The sequence below is a fragment of the Alligator mississippiensis genome, chromosome 7 (assembly GCF_030867095.1).
Source record: "Alligator mississippiensis isolate rAllMis1 chromosome 7, rAllMis1, whole genome shotgun sequence".
In the NCBI taxonomy this organism is placed as follows: Eukaryota; Metazoa; Chordata; order Crocodylia; family Alligatoridae; genus Alligator; species Alligator mississippiensis.
Window position 1 is genome coordinate 84,474,484 of NC_081830.1, and position 16,773 is coordinate 84,491,256.

A 16,773-nucleotide genomic window follows, 5' to 3' on the forward strand; every position below is an offset into this window, starting at 1 on the left:
GATGGATATGCGGAGCTCACTCCTTCTCCAGGCTGGACAGAGAGCCCAGGCATCGCGGCTCCCCCTGCCCGCTCCTTGGGGGCTGTCAGCACTATGCAGGGCCTTGGCAGGCATTGCCGGGGGGCAGCCAGGATGCCGCATGGCTCTGAATGCTGCTGCGAGGGTGGCTGGGAGCAAACGGCAGCCTCGGCACTGGGTCCAGCCGCCCTGTCACTCACCACTTGCCAGCAGCTGCTTCCTGCTCCGATAGCACCAATCCCGCAGGGAGCGGTCCCAATCCCAGGCCCAGCTCTCTTCAGGGGCGGGAGCCAGGCAGCACTGGAGCTGGGGTCACCACTGGAGACCCCACAGAGCAGGCCTCCGCCAAATGGCGATGCCGGGGAGGGTCCCAGCTGCCCCGCCTTACTGGCCCTGCAGATGCCTGAGACGGGGTTACCATAAAATACCCATTTATTTAAAAATAAACTGTTCTCTGTACAAATAAATAGGCCCTATGTGTTGGCCGAGGGAGGCTCTGCAGTGGGATGAGCTGTCCTAGCTGCCCCACTCCTGCCCTCAGCATGTGGAGGTGGAGCCAGCTGCCCTGTCCCCTAGGAGGCAGATCTGGGGCCCTTTTACAGATGGGGAAACTGAGGCAGGGCAGCAGAAGGGCTGTAGCCAAGGCCAGGCAGGGAGGCAAGCCTGAGGAGGGGAGCCCAGGGCTTGCAGACAGTGGGAGCGCGGTCTGTCCCCATGCCCAGGCCTGGTGCCAGGGCAGTGCGGGCACAGGGGGCTGGGGTCCATGCTGTGCTTGGCCTCCTGGCCCTGCAAGGCAGGGAGTGCAGGGGGGAGCCTGTTACCCAAAGCCTGAGGGGAAGTGAGGGGATGGGTCCTCTGTCAGCCAGCAAAGAGGGCCCCAGAGTCACCTGCTCCCTCTGATGATGGGGCAGGGGGCAGCCAGGGCAGCCTGGGTCCAGAGCTACAGGGAGGCTGCAGATAAGCCAGGAGCCAGTGCTAGGCAGTTCCTCAGTTCGGGGTGCACCACTCAGGCCTGCTCCACCCTTGCAGGGCCGGGGGCCAAGGCAGTGTTTGCCCCAAGCGGCTTGCCTCGGCTGCTTGTTCTCTCCCCAGGACCCCTGCGCCGTCCCCACACCTTCGCCTTGCTGCTGGGGTAGGCGGGCTGGAAGGTGCCAGGCTCTGCAGTGTGCCTGGCTGGAGGGTCCAGTCCTGGCTGGCCCAGCCTCAGCTAGGTGGGTTCTCCATCTCCAGGGGACACCCCCTGCCTGGCCTCATCCTGCTCTGGAGCCAGTGGGGCAGGGGGCAACACCCAGCCCCAGGGTCCCTGTTAGGTTTTCAAGGTCTCCAGCGCGGCGGCCACCAGGCCCGGCATGCTGCGGTGCAGCGAGTCACTGTCCAGCCCCACGAGGCCAGGGAAGGCCGTGGCCCTGCCACCGACCGTGGCCCGGACCTGCGCCCTGCACAGCCCCTTGGCGTTCTTGGAGCCCAGGTCCACCAGGATCTGAAGGGAGGGGAGGGAGGCATGAGAGCTGGGGGCTGGGGGCACGCGCAGGGTGCTTTGCATTGGGGAGTGCGAGCCGGCAAGCCTGTGCCCCTGCCCCCCACCCCTCCATCTAGCACTGCGACACCACCTGCTCCGGGTGCAACACCACAGCTGGGGACCTGCCCTGCAATGTTCGGGACAGGAAGGGAAGGAGAACTTGCAAGCCTGAGCGGGGGCTCAAACCCAGGATTCAGCAGGGTGGCAGCACGGCCTGCTGGACTTGAGCTGAAGGATTAACCTCACCCAGGCGAAGATGGGTACCAGGCTCTGGAGCGGGGCAAAGGGCACTGCAGCCACCCCAGGACAGGGGAGTCACCACGTGCATTGGGTCCTGCTTGCACCTGAGCCAGAGTAGCTCCAGGCAGGCAGTGCCTGGTGCCGGGCTGCAGGGTGGGCACTCACCTCCTGGAAGGTCATGGCCAGGTCCCTGTCTGGCACCTGCAGCACCCAGCGGTACAGCTCCCGCATGGCCTGGATGCGCCGCGCCGCCTCGGCCAGCCCCAGGCAGCCTGCACCATGGCAGAGAGTGCAGGGATCAGGGTGTGCCGGCCACCAGCCAAGCCAGGCTGGGGGCTACCCTTCTTCCGGGGGTAGTGGGCTTCGTGGCAGCCACCTCTGGGGTGAGACACAGCCACTGATAACAGGGCACAGATGTACTGAGCTGGGAGACGGTGAGCCTGCTCCCAGCTCTCATGGTGGGGTGCACCTGGATGGCTGGCGAGAAGGGAAGCTGAGTTGCCAGCATGGGCCCTGGGGGAGTGGGGGCTTGGGCCTAGACCCCTGCAACCCTGCGAGCCCAGGGCACCAGGCAGAGACCAGGTGAGGCATCCTGGGCTGGTCTCCTGGGTCAGGGGCTGTGCCTACCTTGGCTGTCGCCTGCTGCCTCGTCCCCTGCGACGTCACCCCAGACCTCTCGCTTCTCCCGTGTGGGGCGGCCCCCCGGGACTGCAGATCCTGCCACAGACAAAGGGGCTCAAATAGCCCAGTGGGAGAGGGCAACCCCCTGTCCCCACCGGAGCCAGGCAGGGCAGTGTGATGGTGCCAGCGCAGGGAGCACAGTGCAACCAGCTCTCACCCAGCACGGCCGTGCCCCTGCTGCCCTCAGCTGGCTGCCATGCCCCAATGCCCCCCACAACAGGCACCCTCCAAGCACTTACGGTTTGGGGCAGGGGCACTGATGGGCTCCGCAGTGCCCAGGGGGGAGGTCTGAGAGCCCAGCATGGCCCACAGCTGCTGAAGGGAGCTCCGGCCACGCTGCTGCAGCTCCTCACCCTGTGGGACAGACAGCAATGATGTGAGGGGGCTGAGGTGTAGGGGCAGAGCCGGCCATGGGGCAGATGCCCCCACACATACATACACACACAGTGGCAGCCTGGGCAGGGTTAACGAAGGGCCTTGTTACCTCCTCCAGCTGCGGCCACCTGCCCCGGAGAGGCTATAATAGTGGGCTGGGGCAGGTGCTGGGGAGTGCTGGCTGTTCTGGAGGCCGATGAAAGAGCAGAGGCATGCGGTATGGGCTGGGGCTCTGGGGATGCATTGAGGCAGCTGGGTCTGGGTAGTGGAGGCCCACGGGGTGGGCAGGGGACACGTCTCTCTGGTCTCCAGGGTGCTTGTCCAGCTCTGGTGCCAATGCAGGGGCCATGGCCAGAGCCCCGGACCCCTGAGCACGTGTGCAATGCCACGGAGCAGGCTGCTGAGCCCCACTTGGCCCTGGGAACTGAGAGAGCTTGCAGCTGTGGCTCCATAGTGGGCTCTGTGCTCCACCTGGGCTGGGGGCAGCAGTTGGGTGCAGCCTTGGGCTCCCTGCCCTGTTACCTGCAGGAAGAGTTGCTCCTCCCCGTGTGGTGGCTCCAACTCTGGCTTTGGCTCCGCAGTGCTGAGCTCCTGCACCTGGTCCTCTAGCTGGAGCCCCCGGGGCTGGGGCCTGGGGCTGGGGGGCTGGGGCTGCCCGGCCCTGCAACGAGAGCTGGGTGAGGCCCCGTCTCCAGCCCCAGCAGATGATTGCCAGGAGCACCTGGGATCCTTGCCCTGTGCCTAGGCTCATGGGTTATGTTCCCTGCTGCCCCTATCTGCCCCTCCTGTGCCCCCAGAGGCTGCCCCTCCATTGCCCCAGTGCATCACGGCTGCAGCTCTATACATGCCCTGGGCGTCTGCCTGGGTAGGGAACAAGCCCGGGGCGCTGGCTGCTTCCTCTGCATGCTACAGAGAGCAGCCCCCATTGCACTGGCCTGTGCCTGGCACTAGCTCTACCCGCTTCCCTGTGCCCCCATAACTGTACCTGCGTGTGGGGCTCTGAATCCCTCCTGCTGCCTGCTTCATGGGGCCAGCATGTCCTCCCCGAGCTGCATCCGAGGCCTGCTCTGGGGGATTGACACAGGGCTCAGAGCTGGCAGCCAAGGGCCTGTGGGCTGCGGTGATGGGGACAGAGGGGGGCCAGGACCCCTAGCCCAGTGGCTGTGCCACACCTTGGCCGACCTGTGTAGGGACTGGGCTGGTTTCCCACCAAGGACAGGTGCCTGCCAGGGACAGGGCTCGGGCTGGCTGCCTGGCTGGGCAGCCCCTGGGCCGGGCGCTTGAGCAGGGGAGGTGGAGATGTGAGCAGCTCTTGGAAACCAGCCCCAGAGTCACCCACAACCCAGCAGCAGTGGGCACCCACCCGGTTTGGGGCAGGGGGCACGCAGTGGCATTTGCCGTGTATAGGGGTAGGCGGTCAGGCAGCGGGCACCTGCTGGGTGGGGGGTGGCCGTACCTGCAGTCACCTGGTGCACCTGGGTAGGAAAGAGGTGGGTGTAGAGCTGCTCCAGGGCCCGTGGCAGGGCCTGGGTGAAGAAGGAGACGTCCAGGCGGGCCTGGAAGAACTCCTCGGCACGGCGCAGGAAGTCCAGCAGTCTCTGGGCGTAGGCGCGCATCTCTGGGGGCGCAGGAGTGTGCAAGTGTCCCACGGTGCCCCCCACCCCCACAACCCTCCAGGAGCTCCAACATGCAGCTGCTCCCCCAGCTGTGCCCCCCCTGGGCAGCCTTATCTCTGCACAGGGCACCTGGGGGTGGGCAGAGAGCAGGGCTCTGGGCCAGGTCAGAGACCCCCTCAGCTGCAGCCGGGGACTTCCCAGGCCTGCACTTGCGCTCAGCTCTGGCTGCCGAGAGCAGGTCACCTTGGCAGCGCCTGGCACTCACCGCATCGATGCTGCTGGGTCTGACAGGCCTCCTGGGCTGCACGGGCACAGGCCTCCTGGGCCGTGGGGGGGCCACAGCTGCGGGCGTAGAAGGAGCAGAGGCGGGTGCGCTCAGGGGCTTGGCGCTCAGTGGGCAGCTGGGGCAGTGCCAGCAGCTCTGGGCAGCTGGGCTCACGGCTGGCGGGTGACTCTGGGGGGCAGGGGGGTTCAGCATTAGAGGGCTTGAGGATCCTGCAGCACCCGTCCCCTGCCCCCAGCCCTGAGGTCTGAGCTGCTTGCCCCAGGCACTCCTGCCCTAGCCCATGCCCCCACCTGCAGTGACACTCACGCTGCATCTGGAGGGCGATCCAGTCAGTGAAGGCGGCCACGCGGGTGTAGACACCTGGCTTGCCCCGCTCCCCACAGCCGTCACCCCACGATGTGATCCCATAGAGCACAAAACGCCGTGACCTGGGGTCCTGGCACGTCAAGGGGCCCCCGGAGTCTCCCTGGGCCAGGAGCATCATCTCTGGTTGGCAGGGGGTGGAGGGTCCCCTGGGAACCTGCCAAGCCCCTGTCCTCTGCGGAGGGTGAGGGGACACCCAGCGAAGGGACCCAGGAGTCCTAGCTGGGGCTTCCTAATGCCTATGCCCCATGGCACATTGCCTTGCTCTCCCTCCACCCTCAGTTTGGCCCTTCCCTGGCTGGTACCTGGCAGGAGTCGATGCCACCTGACAAGTACCCGGCGCAGAACATGGCACTGGTGAGCAAGTCCCGGCCTAGTGCACCGCGGCAGGCGTCCTGGCTCAGCAAGGGCACCCGTGCCTCCATCACCACCTCGGCTGCTGGCCCCTCTGCAGGTGCAAGAGCCCGTCACACCAGGGAGCAGCCACCCCAACCCCAGCTGGGCAGCGACCCAGTGCCAGGGGGCTCAGGCCAGGGCCACGTGCCCCTGCTCCCTACCCCACACCCACCTTCGTAGAGGGAGCCCCAGCCAGTGATGTAGCAGGGCGTGCCCGGGGCAGGCTCCAGGGGGCCGTCAGGCAGGCACACAGGGCTCACTCCCTGCGTGGGCACCGGCGGGCGCGTCAGCTCCAGCAGGGCCACGTCCCCGTGGAAGGTCTTGGGGTTGAACTGCAAGCAGAGGTGGTGGCAGTGAGGGTGCTGGGGCCCTGGGTGAGTGGGAGGGGGGCAAAGAGTGGGGATTTACCTTGGGGTGGGTGATGATGCGGCTGACGGGCAGCTCCTGCTCGCCCTCGTCCTGCTTGCCCAGGTTGTAGTCGCCCACCACCACCGTCCAGGCCAACTCGTTCCGGTTCCTGCCGATGGGACAGTTGTGTGAGGGGGACCTTGGGGAGCAGCCAGGCCCAAGCCCAGCACTCCCAGCACCCACTGCCCCGTGGGTGGGTGGCCAAGCTGCCCCCTACGCCCCCACCCCTCTGTCCCCTGTGCCTGTGCCCCACTGTCCCCGTACCCGGTGAAGCAGTGGGCGGCCGTGAGGACCCAGGTGGCCGCCACCAGCACCCCCCCGCACATCAGCTCCCCGTCCAGCCGCACAGACACCAGCCAAGGCCAGGCCCCGCGGGGTGCCACGCTGCCACCCACAATCTTGCCCTTGGCTGTGGTGACATTGGGGGCTGCGAGTGCCTGGTGGCCGCACAAACCTGGGGACAAAACGGAAAAGGAAGGGCTTGGACGGGGCAGGGGGGAGCAGGACTTGGCCCAGTGCTGCAGTGCCCCTCGCTCCTGACCCGCAGCCCCGTGCACCCCCTAGCCCTGGCGGTGCCCTTCGCTCCTGACCGATGCTTCTCAATCTGGAACCGCAGCCCCTTCCCCACACCTGCTACTGCAGCCCTGGGGTCTCCCCACGGCATGGCTCTAGCTCTAGAGCCGAGTGCTGGTGTGGGGTGAGGGGGGCTGGCTGGGGCTGTGCTGGCGCGTGGCACCGAGAGGCGCCATCCCACATGCACGGACCTGTCAAACTTAATTGCCATTAGCGAGGTGAGCAGGCGGCTGAGCCTGTGTGCGCTGGGGCTGCAGGCCACCGGGTCCCCAGGGGGGCAGCGCTGCCCCCGCAGCCAGGGCAGCTACTGACGCTGACCCCCATGCCCCCACGGCAGGCAGCCTCGGACCTGGCGCTGCCCTGGCCCACGCCGAGCACTGCGGGGGACGGGGGGAAGCCTGCAGGCCTCATGACACAGTGTCCATGTGGGATGGGGGCATCCTGCAGACTGAACCCCCCCACACACACACATGCACAGGCCATCACCACCGTCATCAGCCCAGCCTTGGCCCCTGCCTCCGTGGATGGGGTTGTGGGGGGTGGTTCTCACCTAGACGCGGCTGGTCCCCGTGGGTGTTGGGCAAGACCGTGCTGCTTTGCATCCCTGTGAGGCACGGAGAGAGGAGTCGGAGCCTGTCCCTGCAGTGCTCCCGGCGCTGCAGCCAGGATCAGGGGGCCTGGGCCTGGGGTCCAGCCAGGGCAGCTGGGACCTGGGGTCTGTGCCCAAGCCCACCCACACTCAGCCCACCCACATGCCCCACTCTGCAGTGCCCCCTTCCACAAGAGACCCCCAGTACAGTCCCAGAGCCACGGGCAGAGAGATCCCCAGCAAGACCCAAGCATGGTCCAGCCTCTCCTGCACTGTGCCAGGTGCAGGCAGCAAGGCCCAGCCATCAGCTGGAGGTGGTGGGCGCCCGCCTGGGTGGGGGGCACAGGTGCTGATAGGGGTTGCAGGCCCAGCTCAGCACCCAGTTCTTTGCAGGCAGCTCTGGGGCAGCCAGGACAGCGGTGGGGCCGCAGGGGCTGCAGGAAGAGGGGGCGGCATTGCCTGATGTGTGCAGAGAGACTTCTCCGGGGGGGTCTCCGGGGGATGTGGGGTTGCTGTGGGTGCAGGCACAGACTGCTCTGGAGGGGTCTCCAGGGAGGCCTGTCATGGGGGTCTGCGATGCCTGGGGCGGTGCTGGCACGGTCCAGCAGTGCTGCTCTGCTGTGACAGGGGCACTCACTGTCCCCACCCCACACCTCGGTATTCCCAAGCCATGGGTCTGTGAAATGGGAGCCATGGCTGGGCCAGGCAGCCCCCTGGTGCCCCCTCCCTACCCCCACCTCCACCACGGGGGCAGGGGCTGGACTCACGGGGGCAGGGCTGGGTCTGGTTGCTGCAGTCCTGGCAGGCCTGCAACCGCTGCCTGTGCTCCGCCAACGCAGCTTCCAGCGCAAGCTGCGCACTTTCCAGTGCTGCCTCCAGCACTCGTGTCCCACGGCTGGACAGTGCTGCCGGCACAGAGGAGTGGATTAGCCCGGCCACCGACAGGGAGCAGCAAGGGAGGGGACAGACTGGGTCAAAACTTTCTCTGTGCCCCTTGGGGCTGCTCTCGATTACCCTTCCTTCCCACGGCTACAAGCCAGGCCCCCAGCCCTGCCCTCTCCCTCCCGCAGTGCCGAGCGTGGGCTGTCTCCACAACCTGTTGCTTGGATGACAGAATTGTGCCCTTTCACATGGTGGATAGGGCCCAGCAGGGACAGAGCTGGACGTTCGTGGCTGCCTGGCTCTGGTCTTGCCGTTCCCAGGGAGCTGCCCGCCTCGGGGCACAGCCACAGGGAGAGGGGCCGTGTGTGCCCATGCAAAGGGGTCAGGCAGCCCTGGGGGTGGAGGGGTTGGCTGCATCCCCCTGATCCCAGCACACTGCTCAGGCCATTCACAGTACCTGCCTGGTGGGCTGGGAGGGTCAGCACCCCAGTCCCTGGTCCATAGCACCACCCTATGTGCCATGGGTCCCCAAGCAGCAAGGCATAGGTCCAGAGGGTCACAGGGAGACACAGAGGTGACATGTGGGTCATGCACATGGAGGGTGGGCATGGGGTCAGGCACAGCGAGGGAGGGCAGGGAGCAGTCCCCATGTGGGATGGAGGATGCTGTGTGCACTGAGCCACGGGGGCATTGCCTGGAGTGTGCACACACACACAGCTCTCAGCGGCAGGGCTCCCATATCCTAGAGCTGGGGCAGCATCGAGGGCGAGCACTGTATGCGAGGCTGTGGGGGAAGCTGAGTGGGGGCTGCTGTGGCAGAGATGCCTGTGCTCGGGCACACAGCCCCAGCCACATGTGTTTGCACTAAACCAGGAACTGGCTGAGGCTGCAGGGAGCGGCCAGCCCTTACACGTCATGGCCCTGGGGCTGTGTGGATGTTTGTACTGGGAGTGCCTTTGCACAGCTGTTTGCAGCATGCGTGCATCTCTGTATTAATTGCGTCTGTGCACGCATAGATTCATAGATTCATAGATGTTAGGGTTGGAAGGGACCTCAATAGATCATTGAGTCTGACCCCCTGCATAGGCAGGAAAGAGTGCTGGGTCTAGATGACCCCAGCTAGATGCTTATCTAACCTCCTCTTGAAGACCCCCAGGGTAGGGGAGAGCACCACCTTCCTTGGGAGCCCATTCCAGACCTTGGCCACTCGAACTGTGAAGAAGTTCTTCCTAATGTCTCTAAATCTGCTCTCTGTTAGCTTGTGGCCATTATTTCTTGTAACACCCAGGGGCGCCTTGGTGAATAAAAACTCACCAAGTCCCTTCTGTGCCCCCGTGATGAACTTATAGGCATGTACATGCACGTGATGCATGTAAATGCACCTCTCTGGGCACATCTACACATGTGCATTTACTAAATTACTGCGCAGTATGGGCGCATGTCTACAAGTGCATGCCCATACTGTACAGTAAATATGACGACATGCCAACTTGAGCATAAATGTGATACCTGCATCATGCAGGTATATTTACGCCCAATTAGTTACTGTGCAGTAACACATGTGTAGGCGCCTTACTGCACAGTAACACTGTGTGTGTGGACTGATTTGGGACTAACTTTAGTTCCCAGTCAGTCCACGGACAGCATTAATGTGCTCTAATACCTGCACATGTAGATGCCGGCCTATTCCTGCATACTATGCAGTAAGTAACTGCACAGTAAATTTAAGCCAGCACGTGTAGATGCCTTCTGTGTATCCATGGGTGGTGTTTATATGTATTTGCGTGCATGTTCGTGTGCATAATTGTGTCCATGCACATTTCTGAGTGTTCATTGGTGGTATTTCTGAGTATTTGCATATGCGCACGTGTGCATAACTGTGTCCATGGTTGGTGTGTGTGTGCATGATGCATGTGGTATGTATGTACATGTGCATGCACATCAGCCTGAGCTGCCTTTTGCTTCTGCTCAGCTCCTCACATGCTTGCCCAGAGCCTGGTGCTGGGGCTGGGCTGCAAAGGGCAGCTCAAAGCCCCCCTCCCTGATCTGGGCCCTTCCCTTTCCCTCAAGCGGGAATCCAACCCACGGGAGAAGGAGCTGGGCGCTGTGGGGGGAGGCTGGACTTGGCCTCGGGAGGGACTCGCCCCTCTTGGTGCAGTCGCAGGTGCCCGTGGGGGGGAGTGGAAGCGACTGCCCCCTGCACCTCCTTGCACAGTCCCATCCCACTGCCTATCCCCCTCGCCCTGCAGCACCCACAGACCCTGCCACAAGGGACCCACTTGCATCTGCAGAACAGGCCAGGCTGCACCCGGACCGCAAGGATTCTGAGAGATGGATCCTGCCTGCCCTGCCTGCCTAAGGGGGGAAACTGAGGCACGAGAAGGCCTTCCTGGAGTCAAGGTGTGTGCGCGGCAGAACTGGCATCAGGGGTCCTGGTGTCCAGCCCCTGCTCCGTGAGGGCATGCTCCCTTACTAGAGCCAGGGAAGAAACCCAGGAGTCCCGGTTCTGTCCCCTCTCTCTGCTCACCAGCCAGAGCTGGGATCCCAACATCCTCTTGCTCTGACCATTGACTGCACTCCCCTCTCCAAATCAGGCCCAGGAGTCCTGGCTCCTCCCCAGCCCCTTCTCTACCCGCTTGGCAGCTAAACAGCCCTGGGGGCAAAGCCCCTTGCACATGAGCCCCTTGCACAGGTGCCCAGCTGGACAGCTCTGCCCGCTCCAGGGAGATGAAGGTAATGCTGGTGGCTGGGGGGCTGCACTCACCTTGCAGGACGCTGGCGGGCATCAGGTACAGCTCCCTGCCCAGGGGGGCCCCAGCGGCCAGCTGGAGGAGGCAGAGCAGGGGCAGCAGCATGGCGTGGCGGGTGGGGACTGGGGTGCGTTCGTGGCCCAGCCTGGCTGGAGCTGGGAGCTGCCTGGGGCTGGCTCCTTTCCTCCCGCTCTGCTCTCGTCTCCTGGCTGCCGGCGCTGACCGTGACAGTGGAACAATGGGTCGGGGCGAGTGGCGTTGTGTATATATACAGTGCCACGGGGGGCACGGGGCCGTCGGTTCCCAGGCCGCAGGACACACAAACAGCTGAATTCATGCCAGGCCCGGCTGCTGGGAAGGACGGAGGGGGTTGGGGCCGATCCTGTTTGAATCCATTTGGGTCCTGGGCAGCGCGGGGCCCTGGCTGGCTGGCTCAGGCGCATGGGGCCGTCTGTGAGCTTCCCCGCTCTGAATGCGCCCATTGTCTGCTGCCCCAAGCGCGCGGAGCCATCAAAGGCTCCCTAATGATCAGAGGCCGCCCGCCTCGCTTGATCACTTTCACGCTTCCCGCCATGCCAGCCCAGCGCTGCCCGCTCGCGGCCCAGTGCCCCCGGCCCCGCAGCCGGCCCAGACGTGAGGCTTTGGGGAGCATCGGGGGGAAGGGGGCAGGCTTGCCAGCAAATCAGGCTGGGCTGGCTCCTCATGCGCTCGGCCATCACACTTTGGCACAGTGTGCGACCCGCCGGCAAGTTCAAAGGCAGGCGGCAGCAAGGGCCCGGCTGGGCTGGGGGGTCTTGTGTGCTCCCCCAGAAGGGTAGAGGCCGTGCAGGGTCTCCCCACTGCTGAGCCCGAGCCGTGCAGCGGCTGGGATGGAGCCTCCCTGTCAGGGAGCACCGTGGGCAGCTCTGCATCCCATGTGGCTCTGCCCTCCCCAAGGGCACCTGGCTGCGCCACCCTGCCAGGTCCCGTGTCTTCCCAGAGCCCCTGGTGCTGAGCAGCTCTGCTGTGGGGCGCCCAAGGAGCAGGCTTCGGGGGGAGGCCTGCTGAACCCCAGCTAGGCCCGGCCCCTGCTTGCTCCCCCGCTGCGTCGCTAATGAAGGCCGGGCCCAGGCCTGGTTCCCACCGGCCCCCCTGGCAAGCCCATTGTGCGGCACTGCCCTTTGTTCTCGACCTTCCCGGAGGCTGTGGGGCCGTTCTTGGGCTTCAAACGCCCCATTGTTTTGGCCATCCCCGGAGAGCCCTCCCTGCGGCCCAGCTGCCCCTCTGCACCTCTGTGGCGGGGGGCTGCTCTGTTCCTGCGCCCGCCTGCCCCAAAGACCCCTCAGCCTTGCCCGGGCTGGTCTGGGGGCTTGTCTCCAGCCTCCATCTTCCATCCACCACTGCTGACTGCTCCAAGAAGCCTTCACCTCTGGCCCTTGGGGACGCCAGGCTGCCTCTCTTCAACTGCCCACAGCCTTCAGGCCCACCCAGCCCAGTCCTATCCCTTCCTAGACAGATCCTAGCCCCTGCATGGCATCTCTGAGGACAGGAGCCCACCACCCCCGTCTCTCTGGCCCGGCTGCTCCCGTGCTCTGCTGCACTGATGGCCGGGGGCATCTGAGATGCCCCATCTGTCCGTGTTGCTGCAGTCCAGCTCGTGGGTGCTGGCTGTGCTCAGTGTGGCAGCCAGAGCTGCTTCTCCTTTGCTTGTGTGAGAGCTGCTGTGAGCTCCCCCAGGAGCTTGATGCCCAGGCTGGTGTCCTGTGCCCGGTGCTGAGCCAACTCCCTTCTCCCTGGCTCAGCCCCCCATGGGCACCCCCCAACTCCAGCCCTGCTGTCCCCTGTGGGGAAGCAGAGAAGCAGGCAGCCAGGTTAGCCTCAGCTGGCCTGGGCTAGGATCTGTCTAGGATGCCCCTGATGAGTGGCTGGGTGCAACGGTGGGCACCCAGCTATCTCCAGCTGGCCCCCGCCGCCCATCTGGGCAGAAGCAGTCTCCTGCCTGTGCTCTGTGGCTGCTCCACTCTGCCCAGCTCCTGCCAACATCCCTGCCCAGTCTGGCTGGCTGGACTCGCAGGCTTGTGTCCCCGGCTCCTGGCTCTCCTTGCTGGAAGGTGGGGGCAAAGAAGTGCCCCTATGTGCTAGCCAAGGGGCCCCAGCCCTGCATTGCTCCTGGCTCTGGTTGCTCCAGGGGGCCCCTGTCCTCTGCCACAGCCCTGTCCCATCAACTCCCCCCAGCCAGCTGATCAGGCCCTTGCCTGCAGGGCCCTAATGGCCCCGTAGAGTCCCTGACAATGGGCGCATCTCAGCGGATCAAAGCGCAGTAATTGCCGCGTGAGCGAGCAGAGCAGAGCGGCTGGCACTGGGTCCGGGTGCAGGGAAGGATGAAAGGCCCCGCGCTGCTGCTGCTGCCTCCGCATTGTCCGTCTTCGGCTGGCTGCCAGCCCCGCCAGGGCACGTAAGCCCCTCTGGAGGGGGGGAGATGGGGGGATTTTGGCAGGCTCTGGGGATGGGCCCTTGAGGGCTGCCAGCTGCTCCTGGCTTCATCTTGGCAGGGTGGTGACTGCCCTGGAGCTGGCTGCCTGCTACCGGTGAGTCCCTACGATGGTGATGGGGCTGGGGTATGGGCTGGGCAAGCAGGACTGGGCCTCAGTGCAGCCACACCAGAGGATGCTGGGCTGGTAAGTTTTGGGGTGCCCCATGCCCTTGTCTGAGCCCCCAGGACAGAGGGTCCTGGCCCTCTTCCCAGGTGCCTGATGCTTCCACCCCTATCGCAGCATGCACCCTGTGAAGGGGCAATAGGTTGCCTGTCCCTTGCTGCTGGGTGCAAGTGAGGGTGAGGACCCGCTCCAGCCCCCACCTTCCCAGGATGCTCCTCCATGGCAGGCCTGTGGCACCATGGGGGTCCAGCCAGCAGGCCAGAGCCACAGTCCCCACCCTGCCCCTGCCTTTCCCCTTGCAGTCACCCCCTGGCCTCTGCTCAGGTGCTAGTTTTGTCCATTCATTAACCTAACTGGCGAGGAGCACAGGTGTCCCCAGCAGTGTCCAGTCAGTGAGATCCTGCTGCCTGTGGAGCCAAGCATCCCTGGCCCAACAACTGGGATCCTACTCACTCTCCCCCCCCATATCTGGATGGGGCTGCTGGCATGGCTGGGGGGTCGGATGGGTCCCTGCTGCACCACAGGCAGTACCATGCCCAGCAGTGTAACTTGGGGTGTACTTTTAATGGACAAAACAACCCTCCCGAGGTCTCTGTCTGAGCAGCAGCAACCCAGGACACTTCCACAGCCCGGGCAGGCGGCAACAGCGCCGGGGTCTGAGTCCCCAGGGCAGGTAAGACTGAACCCCTTGTCTTCCCCTGCCCAGCCCCCTGGCCATGCTCACTGTCTGGCCTCCCCAGGCACTGAAGGGACCTGTGGCCTGAGCTGCTGTGTCCTGCCTGTCACAGCCTCCAGCCCAGATGGGTGGAGCTGTCCTGCACGGTGCTGGGCACTAGGCCAGCACCTGAGACACAGACCTAGTGCCCAGAAGAGCTCAGCGCTGCCAGCTGGGCCTGCCCCACTCTGCCCCTCCTGCCCCGCTGCTTCCTCTTGCCTGCTATAAGGAAGAGGCCGGGGTGAGCCCTGCTCAGAGGGTTGGCGGGGTGCAGGATATGGCCACATGCCAATGGCAGGACATGGTGTCAGGCCGGGCTGGGGAGGGCAGGAGTTGGGTTTCCCAGCTCTATTTCCTCCTGCCACCTCCTTGCAGCCTGGAGCTTTGGGCACAGAGCACCCACCCCTGCCAGCCTTGCCCACAGGCCACAGCCATTTAGAGCCAGGACCCTTTTTCCTCTGGGAGAGGGGGGCACAACCCCCCCTCCCCCCAGCTCCCCAGACTAGTAGCATGTGCCTGTGGCCCTGGCAGTTCCTGCGGGGAGTCCAAACCCGCTCATCGGCCTGGTCTGGGCTGAGCCAGCTCATCTTGCTGGTGGGGATTGGTGGGGGGGGGGGGGAGGCAGGCTTGAGGCCACCCAGGAGGCTCCTGGCCCCCAGGCCAGTGCTCCAGCCATGGGACCCAAGTGCACCCCACATGGGAGTAGGTTGGGAAACAAGATGCGGCCTGGAAGGAGGGTTGGGGAGGGTTGGTGGGGGGAAGGAGAGCCAGCTTGGGCAGGAATTGGGGTAGGGCCTGTGCTGGAGAAGCATTTGCCCCTCAGGGCTCTCCCAGCATTCGCTCCCACCTGGGGCTGGACATGGACCCCAGTCCCCTGCCTGCTCCAGTGCTGCAGGCTCCTGCCCTCTGGCCATGCTGGGCCGGGAGGTCAGTGTCCTCGTCCTGGCCCTTTCCTGACCCCTGTGACCGAGGGCATTTCGCTTCTCCGCCCCGTGCCTCGGTTTCCCTTCCGTACAGCACAAGACCTGGGGTTTGCCAGTGCGGCAGGGGCAGGCCAGTGGCTAACGCCCGCTCGCTGCTTGGGGAACGTGGCCAGACCAGCCATATACTCTGGGGGGAGGCAGGGCAGTGAGAGCAGGGACACACTGATTTACACCACGGATGGTCTCTGACCCAGCTCCCTGCACGGGGAAAGCCCTGGTGTCAGCAGGAAGGTGATTATCCCCGTGCAAAGTCCAGGCTGGAGGCTGGCACGCTGGCAGGGCTCGAGGAGGCCACGGCTCCGGGTGATGCTGAAGGGCCGGGCCACGTGCCAGGGCTACGGCCTCCTGCCCTCGAGCGCTGCTGCGGGGCCCTCTCTGCGGGGCCGCGGGCCGGGGGGCTCCCGGGAGCTGGCTGTAGTCCCAGCCCAGCCCGCCGCGGCAGGTGCAGAGGCAGGAGCCCGCTGAGGGTGCCTCACGCCCGCGCCCCTGGGCTGCCCTCTCGTCCCAGCCCCATGCGCTCCTCTCCTGCCCAGCCCCTGCCCGCCGACCCCTGCCAGGGGGGCATCGCATCGCCCCCGCCCCGCTCAGGAACAGCCACCCCCGCTCCCAGCCAGACCAGGGGCAGCTTGGTCCTCGCCCGCACGGGCCAGGTGCGCGGAGCTCAGGCCGGGCTCCGGGCACGCGGGTCCACGGCGCGTCTGTCTGGGCGGGCTCGGGCTGCGGGCCCCTGAGCCCCGGGGGAAGCGGAGCGGAGGGCCGGGCCGCGCCGCGGTGCTCGGCGCTGCGCATCCCCGCGCCGGGCCGGAGGAGCAGGAGGAGGAGGCGGGCCCGGGGGCGGGGCCAGGGGCGGGCTGTGCCGGGCCGGGCCGGGCCGGGCCGGGCCGGGCGGGAGGCGGCGCCGCAGCCGGGGCCGAGGCCGGGGCCGGGGCGATGGCGCTGTCGGAGCGGAGCCCGCTGCTCACCTACCGCCTGTGCAGCAGCGTGTCCAGCGAGGAGGAGCGCGCGGCGCCCGGCGGGGCCCGGCGGCTCCGCACCTTCCTGGGCGTCGTGGTGCCCACCCTGCTCTCCATGTTCAGCGTCGTGCTCTTCCTGCGCCTCGGTGAGTGCCCCCAGGCCGCCCCGGTGCCCCAGTTCAGCTCCCCGGCACCCCTGTGCCCCCAGCACTCCCAGTGAGCTCCCCGGCGCGGCACCCTGGGCCTGGGAGCCCAGTGCCCCCAGTTCAGCTCCCCAGCATCCTGGGCCTGGGAGCCCAGTGCCCCCAGTTCAGCTCCCCAGCATCCTGAGCCTGGGAGCCCAGTGCCCCCAGTTCAGCTCCCCAGCATCCTGAGCCTGGGAGCCCAGTGCCCCCAGTTCAGCTCCCCAGCATCCTGGGCCTGGGAGCCCGGTGCCCCCAGTTCAGCTCCCCAGCATCCTGGGCCTGGGAGCCCGGTGCTCCCAGTTCAGCTCCCCAGCATCCTGAGCCTGGGAGCCCGGTGCCCCCAGTTCAGCTCCCCAGCATCCTGAGCCTGGGAGCCCGGTGCCCCCAGTTCAGCTCCCCAGCATCCTGGGCCTGGGAGCCCAGTGCCCCCAGTTCAGCTCCCCAGCATCCTGAGCCTGGGAGCCCGGTGCCCCCAGTTCAGCTCCCCAGCATCCTGAGCCTGGGAGCCCGGTGCCCCCAGTTCAGCTCCCCAGCATCCTGAGCCTGGGAGCCCGGTGCCCCCAGTTCAGCTCCCCAGCATCCTGAGCCTGGGAGCCCGGTGCCCC

At 65.9% G+C, this 16,773-nt stretch overlaps 2 protein-coding genes across 2 annotated transcripts in view; one reads left to right on the forward strand and one right to left on the reverse strand.

The window, feature by feature from the left end:
• Positions 1-432: 432 nt before the first annotated feature.
• Positions 433-14,963, reverse strand: PRSS56 (serine protease 56). Its single transcript, XM_059731229.1, has 15 exons — positions 7,832-14,963; positions 7,026-7,079; positions 6,167-6,356; positions 5,903-6,011; positions 5,667-5,826; positions 5,404-5,546; positions 5,042-5,201; positions 4,715-4,903; positions 4,290-4,451; positions 3,819-3,900; positions 3,356-3,494; positions 2,698-2,812; positions 2,405-2,494; positions 1,943-2,049; positions 433-1,498 (listed from the first exon to the last, which is right to left on the reverse strand). The coding sequence occupies exons 2-15, from the start codon at positions 7,075-7,077 to the stop codon at positions 1,325-1,327; spliced, it is 1,872 nt and encodes a 623-aa protein (XP_059587212.1). The 5' UTR covers positions 7,078-7,079; positions 7,832-14,963; the 3' UTR covers positions 433-1,324.
• Positions 14,964-15,916: 953 nt separating this feature from the next.
• SLC12A9 (solute carrier family 12 member 9) overlaps positions 15,917-16,773 on the forward strand; it is a 39,330-nt gene continuing 38,473 nt past the window's right edge. The window contains exon 1 of the mRNA XM_059731228.1: positions 15,917-16,129. Within this exon, the coding sequence (XP_059587211.1) occupies positions 15,961-16,129 (169 nt within the window). The 5' untranslated portion in view covers positions 15,917-15,960. The remainder of the gene's footprint in view (positions 16,130-16,773) is intronic.

Excerpts from the sequence above, each read along its gene's own strand:
- PRSS56 (XM_059731229.1), bottom strand. The coding sequence starts at position 7,077 with ATGCAAAGCAGCACGGTCTTGCCCAACACCCACGGGGACCAGCCGCGT. Across the intron at positions 5,547-5,666 it reads CTGGGGCTCCCTCTACGAAG|AGGGGCCAGCAGCCGAGGTG; the intron begins GTGGGTGTGGGG and ends TTGCACCTGCAG. Across the intron at positions 2,813-3,355 it reads AGGAGCAACTCTTCCTGCAG|GGTGAGGAGCTGCAGCAGCG; the intron begins GTAACAGGGCAG and ends TCTGTCCCACAG.